At 44.1% G+C, this 18,551-nt stretch overlaps 1 protein-coding gene across 5 annotated transcripts in view; it reads left to right on the top strand.

The window, feature by feature from the left end:
- The first annotated feature begins 513 nt into the window (after nucleotides 1–513).
- The window catches only part of NKAIN3 (sodium/potassium transporting ATPase interacting 3), a 203,015-nt gene continuing 184,977 nt past the window's right edge, over nucleotides 514–18,551 (top strand). Inside the window, exon 1 of one of the 5 annotated variants that reach the window (XM_053396046.1) lies at nucleotides 514–1,180. In XM_053396046.1, the coding sequence (XP_053252021.1) occupies nucleotides 1,127–1,180 (54 nt within the window). In that variant the 5' untranslated portion in view covers nucleotides 514–1,126. Of the gene's footprint in view, nucleotides 1,181–1,584; nucleotides 1,959–18,551 lie in introns of those variants that run through there. The other 4 variants (XM_053396047.1, XM_053396048.1, XM_053396044.1 and 1 more) reach the window with 4 other exon arrangements.

The following is an 18,551-nucleotide window of genomic DNA, read 5'->3' as shown; positions in this document are numbered from 1 at the left end:
GAGAAAGCGCCATTGAAGTCAATGACCCTTACTTCTGAGTAGGCAGGCATAGGATTGCACTGCTGAGTGGCGCAAATTATCTATTTCTGAAACAAAACCACGCCGTCCTACAAAGCACAGGCTGGGCCAAGAGAATGATGAGAGCTACTTTTCACTTTTTCTTGCTCATTCACACTTTTTAAAATATTTTTTATTGCGTTCCGAATGCGTCGCTTTCCCGGAGCCCTCTGAATACTGTCCAAGACACCTTCCTTCATTCCTTTCTTTTCTCCTCGCGGGTAAAGGGCGTGAGCGCCCCGCCCCTCACGCCCCGCCCCTCACTCTCCCTCCGAGCCAATCAGGCTCTCTTCTTCGCCACGCCGTTCAACTTTCCCGGGGAGAGCCGCGGTGGGCGCGAGCGCTGCCTCGCAGCCTGGGAGGAGCAGCGCGCCAATCACGCCGCTTGCCCGCGCACCTCGGTGGTCGCTTTAGCTCCTCGCGCCGGCGACCAATTGCACCTCGCGCCGCCTGTGAGGCGCGCGAGTCCCGGCAGCACCTCCTGCCTTTTCCCTCCGAGACCCTAAAGTGAAGAAGCCCCGCCTCGAGCGGACCGTCTCGTCGCCTCCCGCTCGACAAGAGCCCCCCTGGAGGAGGCGAGCGCCCCTCGCCACTTGCCAGCTGCCCGCGGAGGCTCCACAAACCCGCCCTCGGCTCCCCTCACGCCCTGGGCACCTGCTACCAGCCCTTCCCGCTTCTTCACCCGCGGAACCATTGACAATTCCCACCCCCGCCGCCGGCGCCTCAGTTCCGAAGTCCCATTCATAGGCTGGCTTTCCCGAGGCGCGCGCGCGTCGCCGGCCCCGGCAGCAGCCCCACGCCCACCTCCCCTCGGCTTTCGCCAGCGCTGGATGCTTCGCTCGGCGGCGGCGGCCAGGCTGCCCTCCTAAACGCCTTCGCCGGGGCTGAGACGTAGGAGACGACCGCCGCCTCTTCCTCGCGTTCCTCCTCCTCCTTCTGAGGCGCGAACAAAGGGATTTGGCCGGCGCACGAGGCAAGGGCGGCGAGGGGCTCCGTCCGGATGCGGTGAGCGCGAGGGGCCGCTCGAGCGAGGCCGGCCGGCCGGCGTCTCGCCCACTTGCCTTCCACCATGGGCTGCTGCTCGGGGCGCTGCACGCTGATCTTCCTCTGCACGCTGCAGCTGGTGAGTAGCTGCCCTTTGGCGAAGGATCGCGGGGGGCGAGCGGGACCCTCTTGCTCTCGGCGTCTCGCCTCCCTATTCTCTCTTCCCTCCCTCCCAGGTCTGCTATTGATTTCCCCTTGAATCCCTCCTGCCCGCCCTGCAGCCCAGATGAGACGGATCCCCCCTGCAAGCTGCAGCTGGAGTGCTGATCTGTCTCGCGCTCCGCAAGCAGCGTCAACTCTCCTGCAACTGAGCCCGGGAGGCTGGCGAGCCCAGCCTCGCAGCCGCTGTCCCAGGTGTGTGGGGGGCAGCTCCCTTCCCAGTCCCTCCTCCTGCTGGCCTCGCTCTGGCCGGGGAGCTGGGAAGTCCGTCCGGCAGCGCGAGCCCTTTCCCAGAAGGTCAATTACAGCTGTCCGCGCTTGGCGGACTCGCTTGATTCTCCCGTGCATGTTGGAGTTGCCTCGCAGGATCGCTCCCTGGAGCCACACGGCTCTTTAGCAGCTGCCACGGCCTCCCTCCGCCCTCGGCAAGAGATGTGAGGACCGAGGGCCTTTTCATGTCGCGTGGATCATAAAGATTTTCCTTCGCCTAGGAAATAACGATTTCTAGAAAAGCCACTGCGTGTTGCCCATAAGATCAAAAGCAATGCCAGTTCTGGTGTTCATTGCGCTTAGAGTTAGACAGTGTGTATATATTTGCAAGTAGTCAATTGTGTTTGCTACGAAGTATGCTAGGTTCCCCCCCTCCTTTTTATGTTCATTGGATGATGGTGTTTTCCCATTGTAAAGGAGGACTCCAGGTAATGCTGTCTAATTCCCCACCCATTCCTTATTTTTGGTCTCTTGTGTACCGTTTTTTATTCCTGCACATCCTGCACTTTGAAGGTGGATTTTCATTCTGGCTTCGTTTCAAGGCAGTTTGAAGTGTCTGTCTGGCGTGAGGAAGAGATTTCTTCTCTCCCCTGCAGAGTGCTTAAATCACATATTTAAATGTTGCACAGTTCTATGGAAACCTTGTTTGTTCCCATTGTATCAACTTGACAACTGGGTATTAAAACCACTTCATGATCAATGTGAGGTCAAGGTGTTCCGGAAGCACCTGATGGGGGGCACTGCATGCCTTTTGATGGCTTTGTGCCTCAAAGATGAAATCTTACCTCTGCTCACAGCTGAGACATGTTGCTCCCCCTACTGAAGTTGCAATTTGTAACATCATTTAAAGGCTGTTGTCAAAGGGCTGCTTTTGTTTGGGTTTGACACTTGGTTTTCATGTTATCAAGAGTCACTGCTTTGTTTCTTTCAAACGAGATAAAATGAAGAGAGCTTTCTGTGTATTCGGTTGATAGCACCACTGAGATGAATATTTTGCTCTAGGTTCACTGTGGCTGCATGGCAAAGGGCCGGGTTTATGCTGTATGGTGCATACAGTCTTTGGTTTGCCCTGACTGTGTGTGCATGCCTCTGTGGCATATAACTTCATTTCTACTTGTTGGTTTCCATTCCTTGTTGAAGCTGATATAACTATTCCAGTGCAAATAGCTGTTGAAAGATTTGACTCTGAACTCAGACCCATTGAGATGGAAAGGGACTACAGCTCATTGGTAGAGCATCTGCTCTGCATGCAGGAGGTCCCAAGCTCCATTCCTTGAGTGGATATAGGTGGGAGAGAACATTGCTTAAAACCCTGAAGATAGTGTCAATGCAGGGAGTGCAAAGCTCAATGGACCCAATGTTCTGGCTCCATGTAGGGCAGCTTCCTATGTCCCTAATGGGGCTTACTCCCATGTCAGTTGATAGAATTGCAGCCTAAAAGACCATTGCACCTTCCACAGTTTCTTGGTCTTTAGTTGCTGTGGAACAATTGTGGATATCTTGTGGTTCAGCCTATGACTGGCTGGGCTGGATGGGAGTTGGAGTCCAGCAACATCTGGAGGGCTACATGTTCCTCGTCCCTGTTGTAGAACATTGTTTCAGTTCTATTAACTTGATAGCTTGTGCACATAGTACAGTTTTCCTCTTGATAATAGGCAGGGGCTAACAAGGTTCAAATGCTTGCTCTGGAATAAATAGGCAGGGTTAAGGAAATAAAAGCAGAGTATTTCATGAGTTTTTGTTGTGGCACAGCATAATGTCCTTGTGGAATAATCACATGGTATGTTTTGATCTAATTTTTAAGAAGTTCTATTGAATATTGTTTTGTATAGATTCTGTTTAACTGGTTGTATATATATATATTATCATATTAAACAGTATAAAAATATACAGATAAGTTACAGAAATTGATTGGTGATAACTGTGTTTTCCCTTAATGGCTCCTGTTGGTTGTACTTGTACTAGGTGGTGTATTTATCTCTGATCAGTATTAATTTTCCTGTGGCGGCTGGAGCTGTTTCAAGAGAGGCAGTAGGAGAGTATGGCATAACTGTAGCTGACATCTGAGGCGCCCTGGATGTTGTCATAAAATGGAATGAATTGTACAGCAGTGTTAGAAACCCAGATGCACAAGCTAGGGGACAAAAGGCACCTTAAGCCTTGGTTACAGTTGCTACAACAGAACGCCTGTTTTCCAGGTGGTTGGACTAGATGACCCTTGGAATCCTTTCTAACGCGACAATGTAGGTGAAGAAGATTCTATATAAAAAAGTCCACAGTTTTATGTGACTATTAGAAACAAAAATATGTAGACATCACCTGAGCATTCAGGCAGTTTGCCATTCTTTGTAAACACGGAATTCCCAAATGTGTATTGGGCAAGTGTGCTATATGACTGTGCGCAACTCACAGCTCCATGGGTAATGTCTATTTCAAAAATGATATACACACACATAGACTTTTCTATTGTCTGGAATGGAAATCCCTTCAAACCAGTTTTAAGTAGTACAGTTGCCCTCCTATTGAGAACTCTGTACTTAGACTGCATCATACTAAGCTACAGATAAGTATTCAGTGCTCAATGTAAGGACAAGAAGAATATAATTTCTAATGTGATAACCAACTTTATTTCAGCATGATTCTGTTGCTCCAGTTCTACATCTCCTTCCTTTTGATTTTAACAAGTCCCAACTCTATAATTTTCCTTTTAAGTTATGCTGAGAATGGGAAAACAATGTCTCCATTCACATGTAGTAGTAAAATTGTTTCCTTGCTGCTTTCATATCTATTATCTTCACATTATAGGCATATGTGGGTGGAAAGTGTATCCAAGCTGTTGGAAGTGAATGCAAATGGAGTGGTAAATTCTCTAAACCAGAGCTCCTCAAATTATGGTCCACAGAGACTACAGTGGTACCTCTGGTTACGTACTTAATTTGTTCCGGAGGTCCGTTCTTAACATGAAACTGTTCTTAACATGAAGCACCACTTTAGCTAATGGGGCCTCCCACTGCCGCCACACTGCTGGAGCACAATTTCTGTTCTCATCCTGAAGCAAAGTTCTTAACCTGAGGTACTATTTCTGGGTTAACCTGAAGTGTATGTAACCTGAAGCATATGTAACCCGAGGTACCACTATACTGGTCTGCAGGAAAGTTGCAGAGCTGTTAATAATATGTGTACTTGGCCCTGTATTACCATACTTTAATATTTAGTGACAATGAAGGTCAAGGCTCTTTTGACAGGACTGGATTTATCAAACAGGCTAACAAGAACTTGAACTAGGGCCTGTGACTTTCATAATACAATGCTGGCGCAGTCTAATATTTTTCTCATTAAAAATTACCATTTGAAGAGGCATTTCTCAGTAGTCTGGGATAGGACTGACGGTTTTCATAATATTGCACTTTTTAAATGTAAGCGTTGGTGCTGAATAAAAAGAAGTTTATTAAGTGGTCTGTCAAGACACCCAACAATTTTCAAGTAGGAATGGGAATTGAGATCAGCTGCTCTAAACCTTCATTTCTCCAACTGTGTAGTGGTTTTTGAGACTGTGTATAGGTACAAATGAGAACTGTTACAGTCTTTTAGGGCATAATTTTAAAAGTCACTTTGCTGCTTCAAAGACAATATTAATCTAGATGTTTGTGTTTGGTAACAGAATGTAAAAAACCAACCACAACAGTTGTTTTCATATCAACCCAAATATCAACATCCATTTGTGTGATTTGGAACAGGGCAGATCAGAAATCAAGAATGGGAGGTGAAGTGGCAAATCTCAGTTGTGACTAAGGAGCACAGTACTACTGACTTGGGCCATTTGTAAGCTATATAGTATAATGTATAGTTAATACTAGAATTCCTAGGACATGTCAGCTTCGTGTGTCCCACAGAGGCTGTATCTGCAGATTGCCCAATTTCACCTTGCCACCTGCTCCCCACCCCAGTCTGCCAAAGCATCTGTTTCCTGGGCTGAAGGCAGTGCGGCTCCCATGGGAAGTGAGGCACACAAGAGCGACACTCTCTCTCTCTGTGTGTTGTGTCTTCTCATCACAGTTTCGCTCCCTTTAGCCCACCATGCAGCTGCTTGGTGGGCTGAGGAGATCTTGATTGTCAGTGCCAGTCATCTGGGAATGGGTGTGTGGGCGAAGGGATTGCCCTCTATTGTGTGCAAGCACATGAGCCCACCACATGCCTCGAGCCAGAATGGTTGTCTGCCTCTGACCTAGCACCTTCTTTTGCTCTCAGCTAATTATTTGATACATACAACAGCTGGGTATGATTTCCCCTACATTTGCTCAGTGCAGGGTTGATGTATCTTTTTGCTCTTCCTCTCTTTTCTATCTGAAAAGTCCAGTTCAATACATGCAAATGCACTGAAAAAGAAAAATGTTGATGACAACCTACAAAAAGTAGGCACTTGTGAATTAAGCATGTTTCCTTGTCAAATAAAGCTCAGTTCAAATAACTCTTGAAGGCAACATTTCTCTTAACATAATTACAAAGTGTTATTTGGATAAATGTTTTAACACCAAGGTTCCTTTACTTCTGAGGGTAGAAAGCAAAAGCAAATCTGCCTGAGTGCCCATCCTTTGCTAAGATTCAGCTAGTAGCCATCCTCTTTCTTTTCAAGCTGGAGTTAATATTCCCCCTCATCTCTCTCACCCCCCACCCCCCCGTATATGGTTTAGACACATAGCAGACCTATGCACACAATGGGACTACTTCTAAGTAGACATGCATAGTTATGCTTTCAGTTAAAATTGGGCCCACTTGAGGTAAACTCACTGTTCCAGGAATGTGGCAAATGTAACCTCTGAACAGACACATCCATATATATGACAGGAATTTCTTCAATTGCAATAGCTTAAAATTGATGGAAATCACTGCTTTGTCACTCTAGCTGCATCAGTGGATGAGTTAATTTAGACTTTACATTCCCTTCATGATTTCAGGCTTGTATATACCCAGAGATGGTTCCTGGTGTGTTGTGCAGAGTAAATTGCTATAGTCAACTTTCTGTGTTGCAAATTGCTGTTGGAATCATCCCTTTGGACCAGGGTGTCTTCAAGTGCAAATGGGTGTCTGGTGGAGGTTATCTGGAGAACTGATTCAAATTTCAGGCTTGTACTTCCAGCAGAGAAGGAGGCTAGCCTGTATTCCAATTGAGAAGCTTTAGACTGCAGGTGGGAATTTGTGTGCCTTAAATGTTCTCCACATTAAAGAAATAGATATACAGAGTCCTCTACATTGAAAGCAAGATGCCAGGGAGAAGAGCTTTCTTCTTGACTTCTAGATTCTAAGACTTATTGTATGGAGGAGCTTTTACTCATGAGATCCACCTACCAAAGGTGCTGGCTCTAGGCAGTTGAAGGTGGTGTAGACCCCCCTCAGTGTTGCTGTTTTTTGAGGGGGGCAGGCTCCCCCATTGTTGGAGCCAGGCATGGTTGGGTCCCCTCAATGTGCTTCAGAAGATGGCACCTTTGTAAGTCTAAAAAAGCTCAGATGAGAAATAGGAATTACTCCTGTGTTGTATGTAAGAACTAGATCATATTCTTGTTAATTTACATCTGAGTTGCAGAAAAGTGTATATATTGTAGTGCTGCATTTACAAAAAGTAACCTCTCTTTGCTTCTTTTTCAAATAATTTTTGCCACTGAATAATTCACTCCATTGAGGTAATCTTTCTTTACAGTGTACATTAAATGTATTATTTATATTCATAAATTCAGACACAGCTGTGAATATCTAGGAGATATGACTGTGCTCCCCTGTAACAAAAATTTAAATAATTACATTTTTTTAAAATGCAAAGGGCTTCGAGGAAATGTAAGGAGAGTTAATTGAAGATGTTTGACTTCACTGTCTTAGGAACCTAGAAACAAAATCTGGGTTTTAAAAAATTTATTTTGCCTCCATTCATATATATTATAATGTCTGATTTGCAAACAATAAATATCATCTGACTAAACCATTTCCTTTTTTGGGGGAGGGAACCCACCCCGTTGCCCTAATTCTGCTAAACTTTGATTAAGTTCAAGAGGAAACAAGGTAGCTTCAACTAGCTCTATGTATGTATACCCTGAAGTAAGTCTTGCTGACTTTAGTGGGGCTTATTCCTGGGTAAGTGTATATAGGATTGCTGTGTTCAATCTCATGACTATTTTTAACTAGATTGAGGCCACTCTTGTTGTTATACCTATTTTCAATGTCTGTGCTTATAAGCTGAAAAAAGTGGCTAAAAAATATTACACACACACAATTGTGGTACATGGTGTTGGTAATTAGCTGACACAAGTGATGTTGGAAGTTCTAGGTCAGTTGTTGGTAGATTGTTCATTCCCTGCCTCCCTCCTGTGAAGGGGCTGAAATGTCATGTCTTAGTGTTGCCAGGGTAAGCTGTTGTTCATGACAGAAGGGCAGAGGGTAGCTTAGAGCTGCTGTTTTCAGCACCAGCTCCATATTTCTTAGAATATGCAATTCTACCCTAAGACGAGTCAAAGCATTTCTGTCCAAAATATGAAAAGTGATTACTCTCGAGATATTTATTCTTTATTCCATTAAATGGGCATGCGAGCAAGCCCTTCGATGAAATTGTGAATCTGATTACATCAAAATAATTTAAAGTAAGGTTACCAGACGTCCCTGTTTCCCGGGGACAGTCCCCGGATTTACAAATCAGGCCCCATACAAAATCAATTGAAGTTGAAAAGTGTCCCTGTATTCATTGAAAAAAATCTGGTAACCTTAATTTAAAGCTTTCTTTACTCAAGGAGGTATCAGAGAATTTAGAATTATATTCTGTTTCTCTGTCCACGAATTGCAATTCCCTATGCTGGAGCAATGCTAGAGGCAATATCACAGTTTTTAGTGTGATCTTTTATTTGCTTTCTTGGCTGCTTGCACTCAGTTATATCCTTATGATCTTGCTAGGAATCTGTGCCTTATGGCAGTTTCTGTGAAACTACCCTCTCCCCCCGCCCCCACTCCCACAAGGGACCTTCAACACCTTGAGTATATACTTTGGGTGCATCTCTTCCTCTGCCATTACGTTGCTCATTCTCATTTTAAAGATAGAATTGCTAACATTGTCACTCATATTATGCCTTACTATTTTCTCAGATATAGAACTATAGTTAAGATTTATTGCACGTATCTCAGTTCTGCTGTTTATCAACAGAGAATGCATAGAAAATAGCCATTTGCTGAATGCAATGACCCCAGGTAGGGATAATAAAACAAGCCAAATAATAAATTAGATGCTGGAGTTAACATCTGAGAAATTTACAGCATTGCCCAATCCAAACATTCAACATATCCAGAACAGTCATGGAGGAGGAGACTATTAGTTCATATTGCTAAAGTCATGCTGCATCATGCACTATTGGGACACAGGTGGTGCTGTGGGTTAAACCACAGAGCCTAGGACTTGCCGATCAGAAGGTCGGCGGTTCGAATCCCCGCGATGGGGTGAGCTCCCCTTGTTCAGTCCCAGCTCTTGCCAACCTAGCAGTTCAAAAGCACGTCAAAGTGCAGCAGGAGTCTTCCAACAGCAGAGGGGGTTAAAAGAAGTATGAATAATGAGAACATACTTTTAGCCAGGCAAAATTGCTTGTATGTTAATAATAGATGACCCAAGATACGCAACATGGTGTCAATATCTGTGAAACATTACAAAGTGAAACCCTCATAGTAGTGAAATGCTAGATAGTAGTGCTGGCAGGCTTGGCATGTTTGAAAGAAATCTTCCCCAGAGGATGATCCCAGTGTGTATGCTCAACCGCAACATTTTTAGATTAGAAAAAACACAGTTCCTCCCCCACATCCAGCCTCCTGATGGTTCAATGACTTCATCTAATGGTCCTACCTAATAGTGCCTGCACTTACACAACCTATTCAGTGGCATGGTTACAGTAGTTAAGTGCCTTCTGAAAAGTACTAAACATTCCCATTTTCCATTGTTTCAAGTGAAGAGCTGCAAATGGAAGTTCTTTGAAGAATTAGGCTATAAGCCTCTCTGTTCCAGGCTCTTTATATAACTATGGGATATTATTTTGTGGGGCGGGGGACGCCTTAGACACTGGAAATAATGTGGGGCTATTTATGAAAGAAAACAGAATTGCACTTGCAAACGGGCTGCTCCAGGTCTATCTGCATTCCTGGGGTTCAGTTCACTGTTTCAAAAAGCACTACTAGTCCAGCTGACCCACTCAACCTTCAGATTAGGACTTCGTCCAGTAAACCTATAATGTATTGCAATTGTACTAATAATAATAATAATAATAATAATAATAATAATAATAATAATTTATACCTTGCCCATCTGGCTGAGTTTCCCCAGTCACTCTGGGTGGCTTCCAACAATATATTAAAAATACAATAAAACTTCAGTCATTAAAAACTTCCCTAAACAGGGTTGCCTTCAGATATCTTCTAAACGTCAGATAGTTGCTTATTTCCTTGACATCTGGTGGGAGGGCATTCCACAAGGCAGGCACCACTACCAAGAAGGCCCTCTGCCTGGTTCCCTGTAAACTGCCCTGCGGTCATCAGATGAAGGGTGGTACAGTGGTACCTCAGGTTACATACACTTCAGGCTACAGACTCCACTAACCCAGAAATAGTACCTCAGGTTAAGAACTTTGCTTCAGGATGAGAACAGAAATCGTGCTCTGGCGGCACGGCAGCAGCGGGAGGCCCCATTAGCTAAAGTGGTGCTTCAGGTTAAGAACAGTTTCAGGTTAAGAATGGACCTCCGGAACGAATTAAGTACGTAACCAGAGGTACCACAGTATATAAATTTAATAAATAAGCGAACAAAAAATGAGTCCTCCTAATACATTCGTTTTTTGAAAACCAAAAGAAGGCAAGAAACAACACTGTGGGCGAAAATGCCGCAAAAGGCACATGAAGAGATATGGGTCCAAGCCCACATTGGGTAGCAGATTCCTGCACTTTAGGGGGGTTGGAATAGATGATTCTCGTAGTCTCTTCCAACTCTACAATTCCGCGTTTCTGTGGAAAAATAGTCCTTAAAATCAGCTAGTTGGTGGAAATCACATGTTTGGCACAGTTAAAATAATCCATGCATGTCGGTAACTACTTAATTCCAGGCAAAAAAAATTAAAAAGGACATTCAAGATGATTTGGTATCCCGGGCAAGCTCACTATTGATTTTCCTAGAAGTGTCCCAGATTTTGATCCTATCCGGTTTTGTAATCAGAAAAAGCTTATACCTTAACTGCTGTAAACTTGCCTTTGCAAAAAAAGATAATTTCTGTGTTCACCTGTCAGATTTGTTGCACTCTGCACGCCTAATGGTAAAACAAATATTGAGTGAGGTTTCCCCTGCTATCACTGCAAGCAAGAAAGAACCATTAATCGGTAGTAAGCCCATGCTTTTTAACATCTACAATGAACCTGCTGGGAGAAGTCATTCAGAGGTTTGGGGCTGAAATGCCATCAACGTGCAGATAACACCCACTCTGCCTTACTTTTTCATCTGCCTGTCCCAAGAATTTCATGGAACCTTAAAGACTAATGCATTCTATATGTTCATAGTAGGCTTCATTGCAGTAACAGCAAACTACTTATCATGTTGTGATTGTGCCAACTACAATTTCAACATCCTTTTTTTACATGCACTTCTGCCAAGCTAGGTATTCCCCATGCTATACCTGTGCATTTGATTCCCCATTCTACTGCTATTCTCTTTTGAATTCATTTCTCTCTATAAATTCTCTATTGAATTTATTTAAAACTCTAATACAACAGTAATTTTTTTTGGGGGGGGCAGCCTATCTATGGACCTGGGTCATAGTGTAGCACCCTGCTTGTGGTTAACACTTAGCTGGAATGAAATATTCAACGCAGCAATAGAGAAATTAAAATAATAATTTGTTTGTCAGACAAATAAATGATAGGCACAGTGGTATATGGTTACCAAAGCTCTGCCCCCTCCAGCCCCGATGGCCAGCACTTATATTTCCTCAGCCCAGCCCCCTTGCTCCTCCTTTGGCTGCCTCTGTCCAATCAGCCTGGTTGAAATTCCTATTGGCTGTTTGCTAGAACCAATCATAAAAGATACACCCATTTCCTATTACCTTTTATGGGAGACAAAGAGCTATATTTCCTTCTATCCATAAATGGCAGACAAGTAGCCATATATCTTACATTTGCCTCGACAAGGCACCTTAATTACCAGATCACCTTTTGCCCCTGTTGCCCCTGCATTCCAAAACAAATGGCTAAAACAAATGGCTCATGGTATTAAATTCTATCTAAACAGAGATCTTGGGTTCACATTCTCACATACCATCAATGAAATAAGAATCTAACATAAGAATCTAACATTTCTTACTTTCTAAATCCTTTGCATAATTACATTAAGCCAACAAATCTCATACATAACATAGCTTTTTAGAAGAAAAGGCCATTGCAAAGTAAAAAAGGAACTCAGTAAAAAACAGCTTCAAAAGAAGCCTCTTCAGTTTACACCCCCCTTTCCCAGCCAGCTGCTTTTCCCATTAGCTCTTCCCAAAATTTATTGCCCTTTATCTCTCTCAGTATACCTTAAACCTTAGGAAAATATGGCTAGAGTCTGATGGGAGGCACATGGTATTATTTTCTGTTAAACAATAAATCTTACTATTTACCAACTCTTAATTAGTGTTTTTGCAGCTTGATTGTATTCTGTAATATGTAGGGTCAGTGTAACATTTGCTCCCGGCCTGTAATTCCCTTTTACAACTTTGAGAAACTTGTCTCCTGCTACTGCTATAAATCAGGGGGGCCCTTGTTCAGGAGAGCAGGAAGATAAACAACTGCCAAAGTACTTAGCCAGCTGGTTTCTGCCTGGCATGAAACATACAAACATTTGCAAATATATCTTTAAGCTCATTTTAAAATACAGGCCTTGATCAGATGCCTCAATAGCAGGTGCCAAAGAAAAGGCATTCTCTCATGCACATGACAAAAGGGGAAATGTTATTTTAAGAGGATTCCTTCCACTTGCAGCTTTAAAAATACATGTATTAAAAATGATTCCCAGTGGATTGGTCACAACAAAATATGTTTTGATCAATTAGTCTAGTCAAATAAATTTAACCATCAGGCAGGAGGGAATATTCATGGAAGACAAGACAATAAAAATCTACTAGTGTTCAGTATCCAAAACAATGTGTCCCTGATTACCAGTTGGTAAGGATCACAATTGAAGAGAGTGTGATTGTGCACATCTTCTGCTTGTGGGCTTTGCATAGGCATTTGGTGAGAACAGAATGCTAATACAAGTGGGCCTTTTGGGTTGACCCACTAGGGCCCTCCTTACTTTCTCATCTTTAAATGGCCAGCGTTCCCCCAAAATGTCTAAGAAGTCAAAAAGAGAAACCTTTGATTGCTTTTAATAAAGATGTGCCATATATGTATATGTACCAGTCTTTTAGTGTTAGAACGTTATCTGTCACTGACAACTTTGTGGTGAGGGAACTGGACTTATGAATTGTCTTCTTGCTGTTACTATGCCATCCAGACGAGCCTACAATTATTTTAGAAGCTTTTAGTAGGGCATCTAAAAATCTTTAGGGCTTGGTCATCTTTCAAAAAATTAACTGAGTTTAAATGGCAATAGCTGTTTCAGCTCAGCTTCAGATCTGTTGAAAAAAAAATAAAACTGGGCATTTCTGTGACAGAGCTCTTCAGGCTCCCAGATCTTCCTATTGCCCATATTGTGCTGATTTTACTGTTCTCCTTTTGTCTTATCTCATAGACTACTGAAGTAGATGAAAGATATACATTGGAAGTAGGCATAGGCAGCTAACGCTGTAGTTTTGTTAGGGAGCTTCATTATAGAAACTGTGAGAAGTACAGTTTAGTGTTCTCTGATCCAATCAGAATCTCAGATATATCTTTATAGTTAACATTCTTTTTCAGAAAATCAGAACCTACATTTGTCCAGAATCATTATTTAATGATTCCTGCAAGAGCACCAGGTGCTGTATTAGTGACACACTTAACTTTTCAGCAGGAACCATGAATATTCCTAAGGAATCATAGAATCATAGAATCATAGAATCATAGAATCATAGAGTTGGAAGAGACCACAAGGGCCATCGAGTCCAACCCCCTGCCAAGCAGGAAACACCATCAGAGCACTCCTGACATATGGTTGTCAAGCCTCTGCTTAAAGACCTCCAAAGAAGGAGACTCCACCACACTCCTTGGCAGCAAATTCCACTGTCGAACAGCTCTTACTGTCAGGAAGTTCTTCCTAATGTTTAGGTGGAATCTTCTTTCTTGTAGTTTGTATCCATTGCTCCGTGTCCGCTTCTCTGGAGCAGCAGAAAACAACCTTTCTCCCTCCTCTATGTGACATCCTTTTATATATTTGAACATGGCTATCATATCACCCCTTAACCTCCTCTTCTCCAGGCTAAACATGCCCAGCTCCCTTAGCCGTTCCTCATAAGGCATCGTTTCCAGGCCTTTGACCATTTTGGTTGCCCTCCTCTGGACACGTTCCAGTTTGTCAATGTCCTTCTTGAACTGTGGTGCCCAGAACTGGACACAGTACTCCAGGTGAGGTCTGACCAGAGCAGAATACAGTGGCACTATTACTTCCCTTGATCTAGATGCTATACTCCTATTGATGCAGCCCAGAATTGCATTGGCTTTTTTAGCTGCCGCGTCACACTGTTGGCTCATGTCAAGTTTGTGGTCAACCAAGACTCCTAGATCCTTTTCACATGTAGTGCTCTCAAGCCAGGTGTCACCCATCTTGTATTTGTGCCTCTCATTTTTTTTGCCCAAGTGCAATACTTTACATTTCTCCCTGTTAAAATTCATCTTGTTTGTTTTGGCCCAGTTCTCTAATCTGTCAAGGTCGTTTTGAAGTGTGTTCCTGTCCTCTGGGGTGTTAGCCACCCCTCCCAGTTTGGTGTCATCTGCAAATTTGATCAGGATGCCCTTGAGTCCATCATCCAAGTCGTTGATAAAGATGTTGAATAAGACCGGGCCCAAGACAGAACCCTGTGGCACCCCACTAGTCACTCTTCTCCAGGATGAAGAGGAACCATTGATGAGCACCCTTTGGGTTCGGTCAGTCAGCCAGTTACAAATCCACTGAGTGGTAGCATAGTCAAGACCGCATTTTACCAGCTTCTTTACAAGAATATCATGGGGCACCTTGTCAAATGCCTTGCTGAAATCAAGGTAGGCTACATCCACTGCGTTCCCTTCATCTACCAGGCTTGTAATTCTGTCAAAAAACGAGATCAGGTTAGTCTGACATGACTTATTTTTCAGAAATCCATGCTGACTATTGGTGATCACAGCATTCCTTTCCAGGTGCTCACAGACTGTTTGCTTAATGATCTGCTCCAGAATCTTCCCTGGTATTGATGTCAGACTGACTGGGCGGTAATTATTTGGGTCCTCTCTTTTCCCCTTTTTGAAAATAGGGACAACATTTGCCCTCCTCCAGTCTGCCGGGACTTCGCCTGTTCTCCAGGAATTCTCAAAGATGACTGCCAGTGGTTCTGAAATCACATCTGCCAGTTCTTTTAATACTCTTGGATGCAGTTCATCTGGCCCTGGAGACTTGAATACATCTAGACTAGCCAAGTATTCTTGTACTATCTCCTTAGTTATTCTGGGCTGTGTTTCCTCTGCTGAATCCTTTGCTCCAAATTCTTCAGGTCGGGCATTGTTTTCTTTATCGGAGAAGACTGAGGCAAAGAAGGCATTGAGGAGTTCAGCCCTTTCTGTGTCCCCTGTTTGCATTTCACCATCTTCTCCTCTGAGTGACCCCACTGTTTCTTTGTTCTTCCTTTTGCTACGAACATACCCATAAAAGCCTTTTTTGTTGCTTTTAACCTCTCTAGCAAGCCTGAGTTCATTCTGTGCTTTAGCTTTTCTGACTTTGTGTCTACACGTGCTGGCTATTTGTTTGAATTCCTCTTTGGTGGTTTCCCCCCTTTTCCATTTTTTGTACACATCCTTTTTTAATCTTAACTCAGTTAAAAGTTCTTTAGATAGCCACCCTGGCTTCTTTAGGCACCTTCCATGTTTCCGTCTCATTGGTATTGCCTGAAGTTGTGCTTTTACTATCTCCCTCTTAACAAACTCCCAGCCATCATGAACTCCCTTTCCTTTTAGTATTACTGTCCATGGGATCTCACCCAGCACTTCCCTAAGTTTTATGAAGTCGGCTTTCTTAAAGTCGAGAAATTGAGTCCTAGTATGCTTGGCTGCTCCTTTCCGCTGTATAGTAAACTTCAGAAGAGCATGATCACTCGCGCCTAATGATCCTTCCACTTCTACCCCACTAACCAGGTCATCAACATTGGTTAGGACCAGATCTAAAATGGCTGTTCCTCTTGTAGCTTCTCCCACTTTCTGGACAATGAAGTTGTCTGCAAGGCCAGTGAGGAATCTGTTTGACCTTATGCTCTTGGCTGAGTTTGACATCCAACAAATATCCGGGTAATTGAAGTCCCCCATTACTACTATCTCCCTTCCTTTTGCATGCTTGGCCATCTGTTCCAGGAAGGCATCATCTATGTCCTCCGTTTGGCTTGGGGATCTATAGTAAACTCCCACAATGAGGTCACTGTTATTCTTCTCTCCCTTAATTTTGACCCAAATGCTCTCACTTTGGCTTTGAGGTTCTAAATCTTGGATCTCTTCACAGGTATACACATCCCTGACATATAACGCCACTCCTCCTCCTTTCTTGTCTGGTCTGTTTCTCTGAAATAGATTGTATCCCTCCATTATTACATTCCAATCGTGGGACTTATCCCACCAGGTTTCAGTGATGCCTATTATGTCATATTTAGTTTGCTGTACCAAGAGCTCAAGCTCATCTTGTTTATTTCCCATACTTTGCGCATTAGTGTACAGACATTGAAGTCCATTAATCATTCCCCCGTGTCTCTTATTTAAGGATTTTTTCCTCCCACCACTAGGTCTGCGTGCTGTTTGCTCCATTCGGTCTATGACATTTGGATGATCATCTTCATCAATTGATAGACTCCTACCTTCAGGAGCACTGTCTCCCTCCCCCACATTAGTCAGTTTAAAGCCCTCCTGATGAGGTTTCTGAGATTTTTTGCAAAAACATTCCTACCAACCGTTGTGAGGTGCAGCCCATCGCTTGCCAGAAGTCCATCTTCAAGAAACTGCATTCCGTGATCTAAGAATCCAAACCGTTCCTGTTTACACCATTTGCGAAGCCAGTTGTTCACTTCCACTATTTTTCCCTCTCTCCCTGGGCCACGTCGTTCAACTGGGAGGACAGATGAGATGACAATTTGTGCATTTAATTGCTTCAATTTCCTGCCCAGAGCCTCGTAATCTCTTTTGATCTTCTGGAGGCTATTGCTTGCAGTGTCATTGGTTCCCACATGAACCAAGAGGAAGGGGTATTTGTCAGTGGGTTTTATGATTCCTTGCAGTCGTTCAGTTACATCTTGGATCTTAGCCCCGGGGAGACAGCACACTTCCCGAGACATCTTGTCAGGCCCACAGATCACTGCTTCTGTTCCCCTCAGTAGGGAATCCCCTATCACCACTACACGCCTCCTCTTAGGTCTGGTCGGGGTTCTTCCGTGAGCTGTCCGTTCCAAGGTCGCCTGCACATTCCCTGAAGACTGCCTTTGCTGCTCGTCTTCATATACCTGATCGACTGTAATGAGGGAGAGATCCTCAAATGGAGTCTGCTCTTCGTCTTCCATGCTAGGGGAAAGGACCTCAAAGCGATTGCGTATTTCTAAACAATCAGAGCGAACCCTGGGCCTCCTACTTCTTTGAGTCACGTTTCTCCATATATCTGGCTCCTGTGTTGGTGAACTAGCCTCCTTCTCAGGGGAGTCCCCTGTCTCCTCCTTGGTGGAGACGGTGTGCTCTGTTGCTTCCAAGAAGAGCTCCAGCTCTCTAATTCTTTGGAGCGTAGCTACACGTTCCTCCAGTTGCTGGACTTTGTCTTTTAAGAGGGCAATCAACATGCAATTGCTGCAGGTAAAGCTGCCTGCAACCTTTGGCAAGATGGCAAACATTGCGCAGGAACCACAGGCGACTGCAGCTGTTCCCTCACCCTCCATCTTGAGAAGGTGTCGTTGGGGGTGACTACAGCGGTCCTCCATCATAAAAAGCGTGAAGACAGGACAAATAAATCCCCCCAAATAAACCTATATCTCCCCCAACAAACGTTTGAGACTAGCTCCCCTAAATCTAAAAGATGGATCAAACTGCGCGCGCCGCTAGGCGCGCGCCGCTGCCCTACAAGCTCTGACAAGCTCCTCCCACAGCTAATCCCCTACCTCAACAGAAGCCCTGCCCCCTCTGACCTTTGCACAGAGAAAGCAGCTAATCAGCCACAAGAAACTCACACAAGAAAACCCTTTTTGTTCCTTCTTCAGCCGCTGCCCTACAAGCTCTGACAAGCTCCTCCCACAGCTAATCCCCTACCTCAACAGAAGCCCTGCCCCCTCTGACCTTTGCACAGAGAAAGCAGCTAATCAGCCACAAGAAACTCACACAAGAAAACCCTTTTTGTTCCTTCTTCAGCCGCTGCCCTACAAGCTCTGACAAGCTCCTCCCACAGCTAATCCCCTACCTCAACAGAAGCCCTGCCCCCTCTGACCTTTGCACAGAGAAAGCAGCTAATCAGCCACAAGAAACTCACACAAGAAAACCCTTTTTGTTCCTTCTTCAGCCGCTGCCCTACAAGCTCTGACCTGTGAAAGGAAATCTGCCTTTCACAGCCAGGAGCTATAGCAGCTTTATCTTAGCTCTGTAAAGCTGGTATCACTTCTAGCTGTTAATGGCAGATTTGCTTGGGAATGTTCTTGTCCCCTGCTCCTTCACTGATGGCACTGTACAAAGAATAATTGAAATACCATCACACACATAGGCACACAGCTTGCAGGGGTTGCCACTCACCTGTATTAAACTGGGATAGTATGGGGACTGAAAATGCCTGGCAGTCTATGGTTTTTGAGAGCAGAGCTTTCCAAACTATG

The sequence above is a fragment of the Podarcis raffonei genome, chromosome 7 (genome assembly GCF_027172205.1).
Source record: "Podarcis raffonei isolate rPodRaf1 chromosome 7, rPodRaf1.pri, whole genome shotgun sequence".
Taxonomy (NCBI): domain Eukaryota; kingdom Metazoa; phylum Chordata; class Lepidosauria; order Squamata; family Lacertidae; genus Podarcis; species Podarcis raffonei.
The sequence above is the reverse complement of the archived record's forward strand: the minus strand, read 5'-3'. Positions and strand labels throughout refer to the sequence as shown.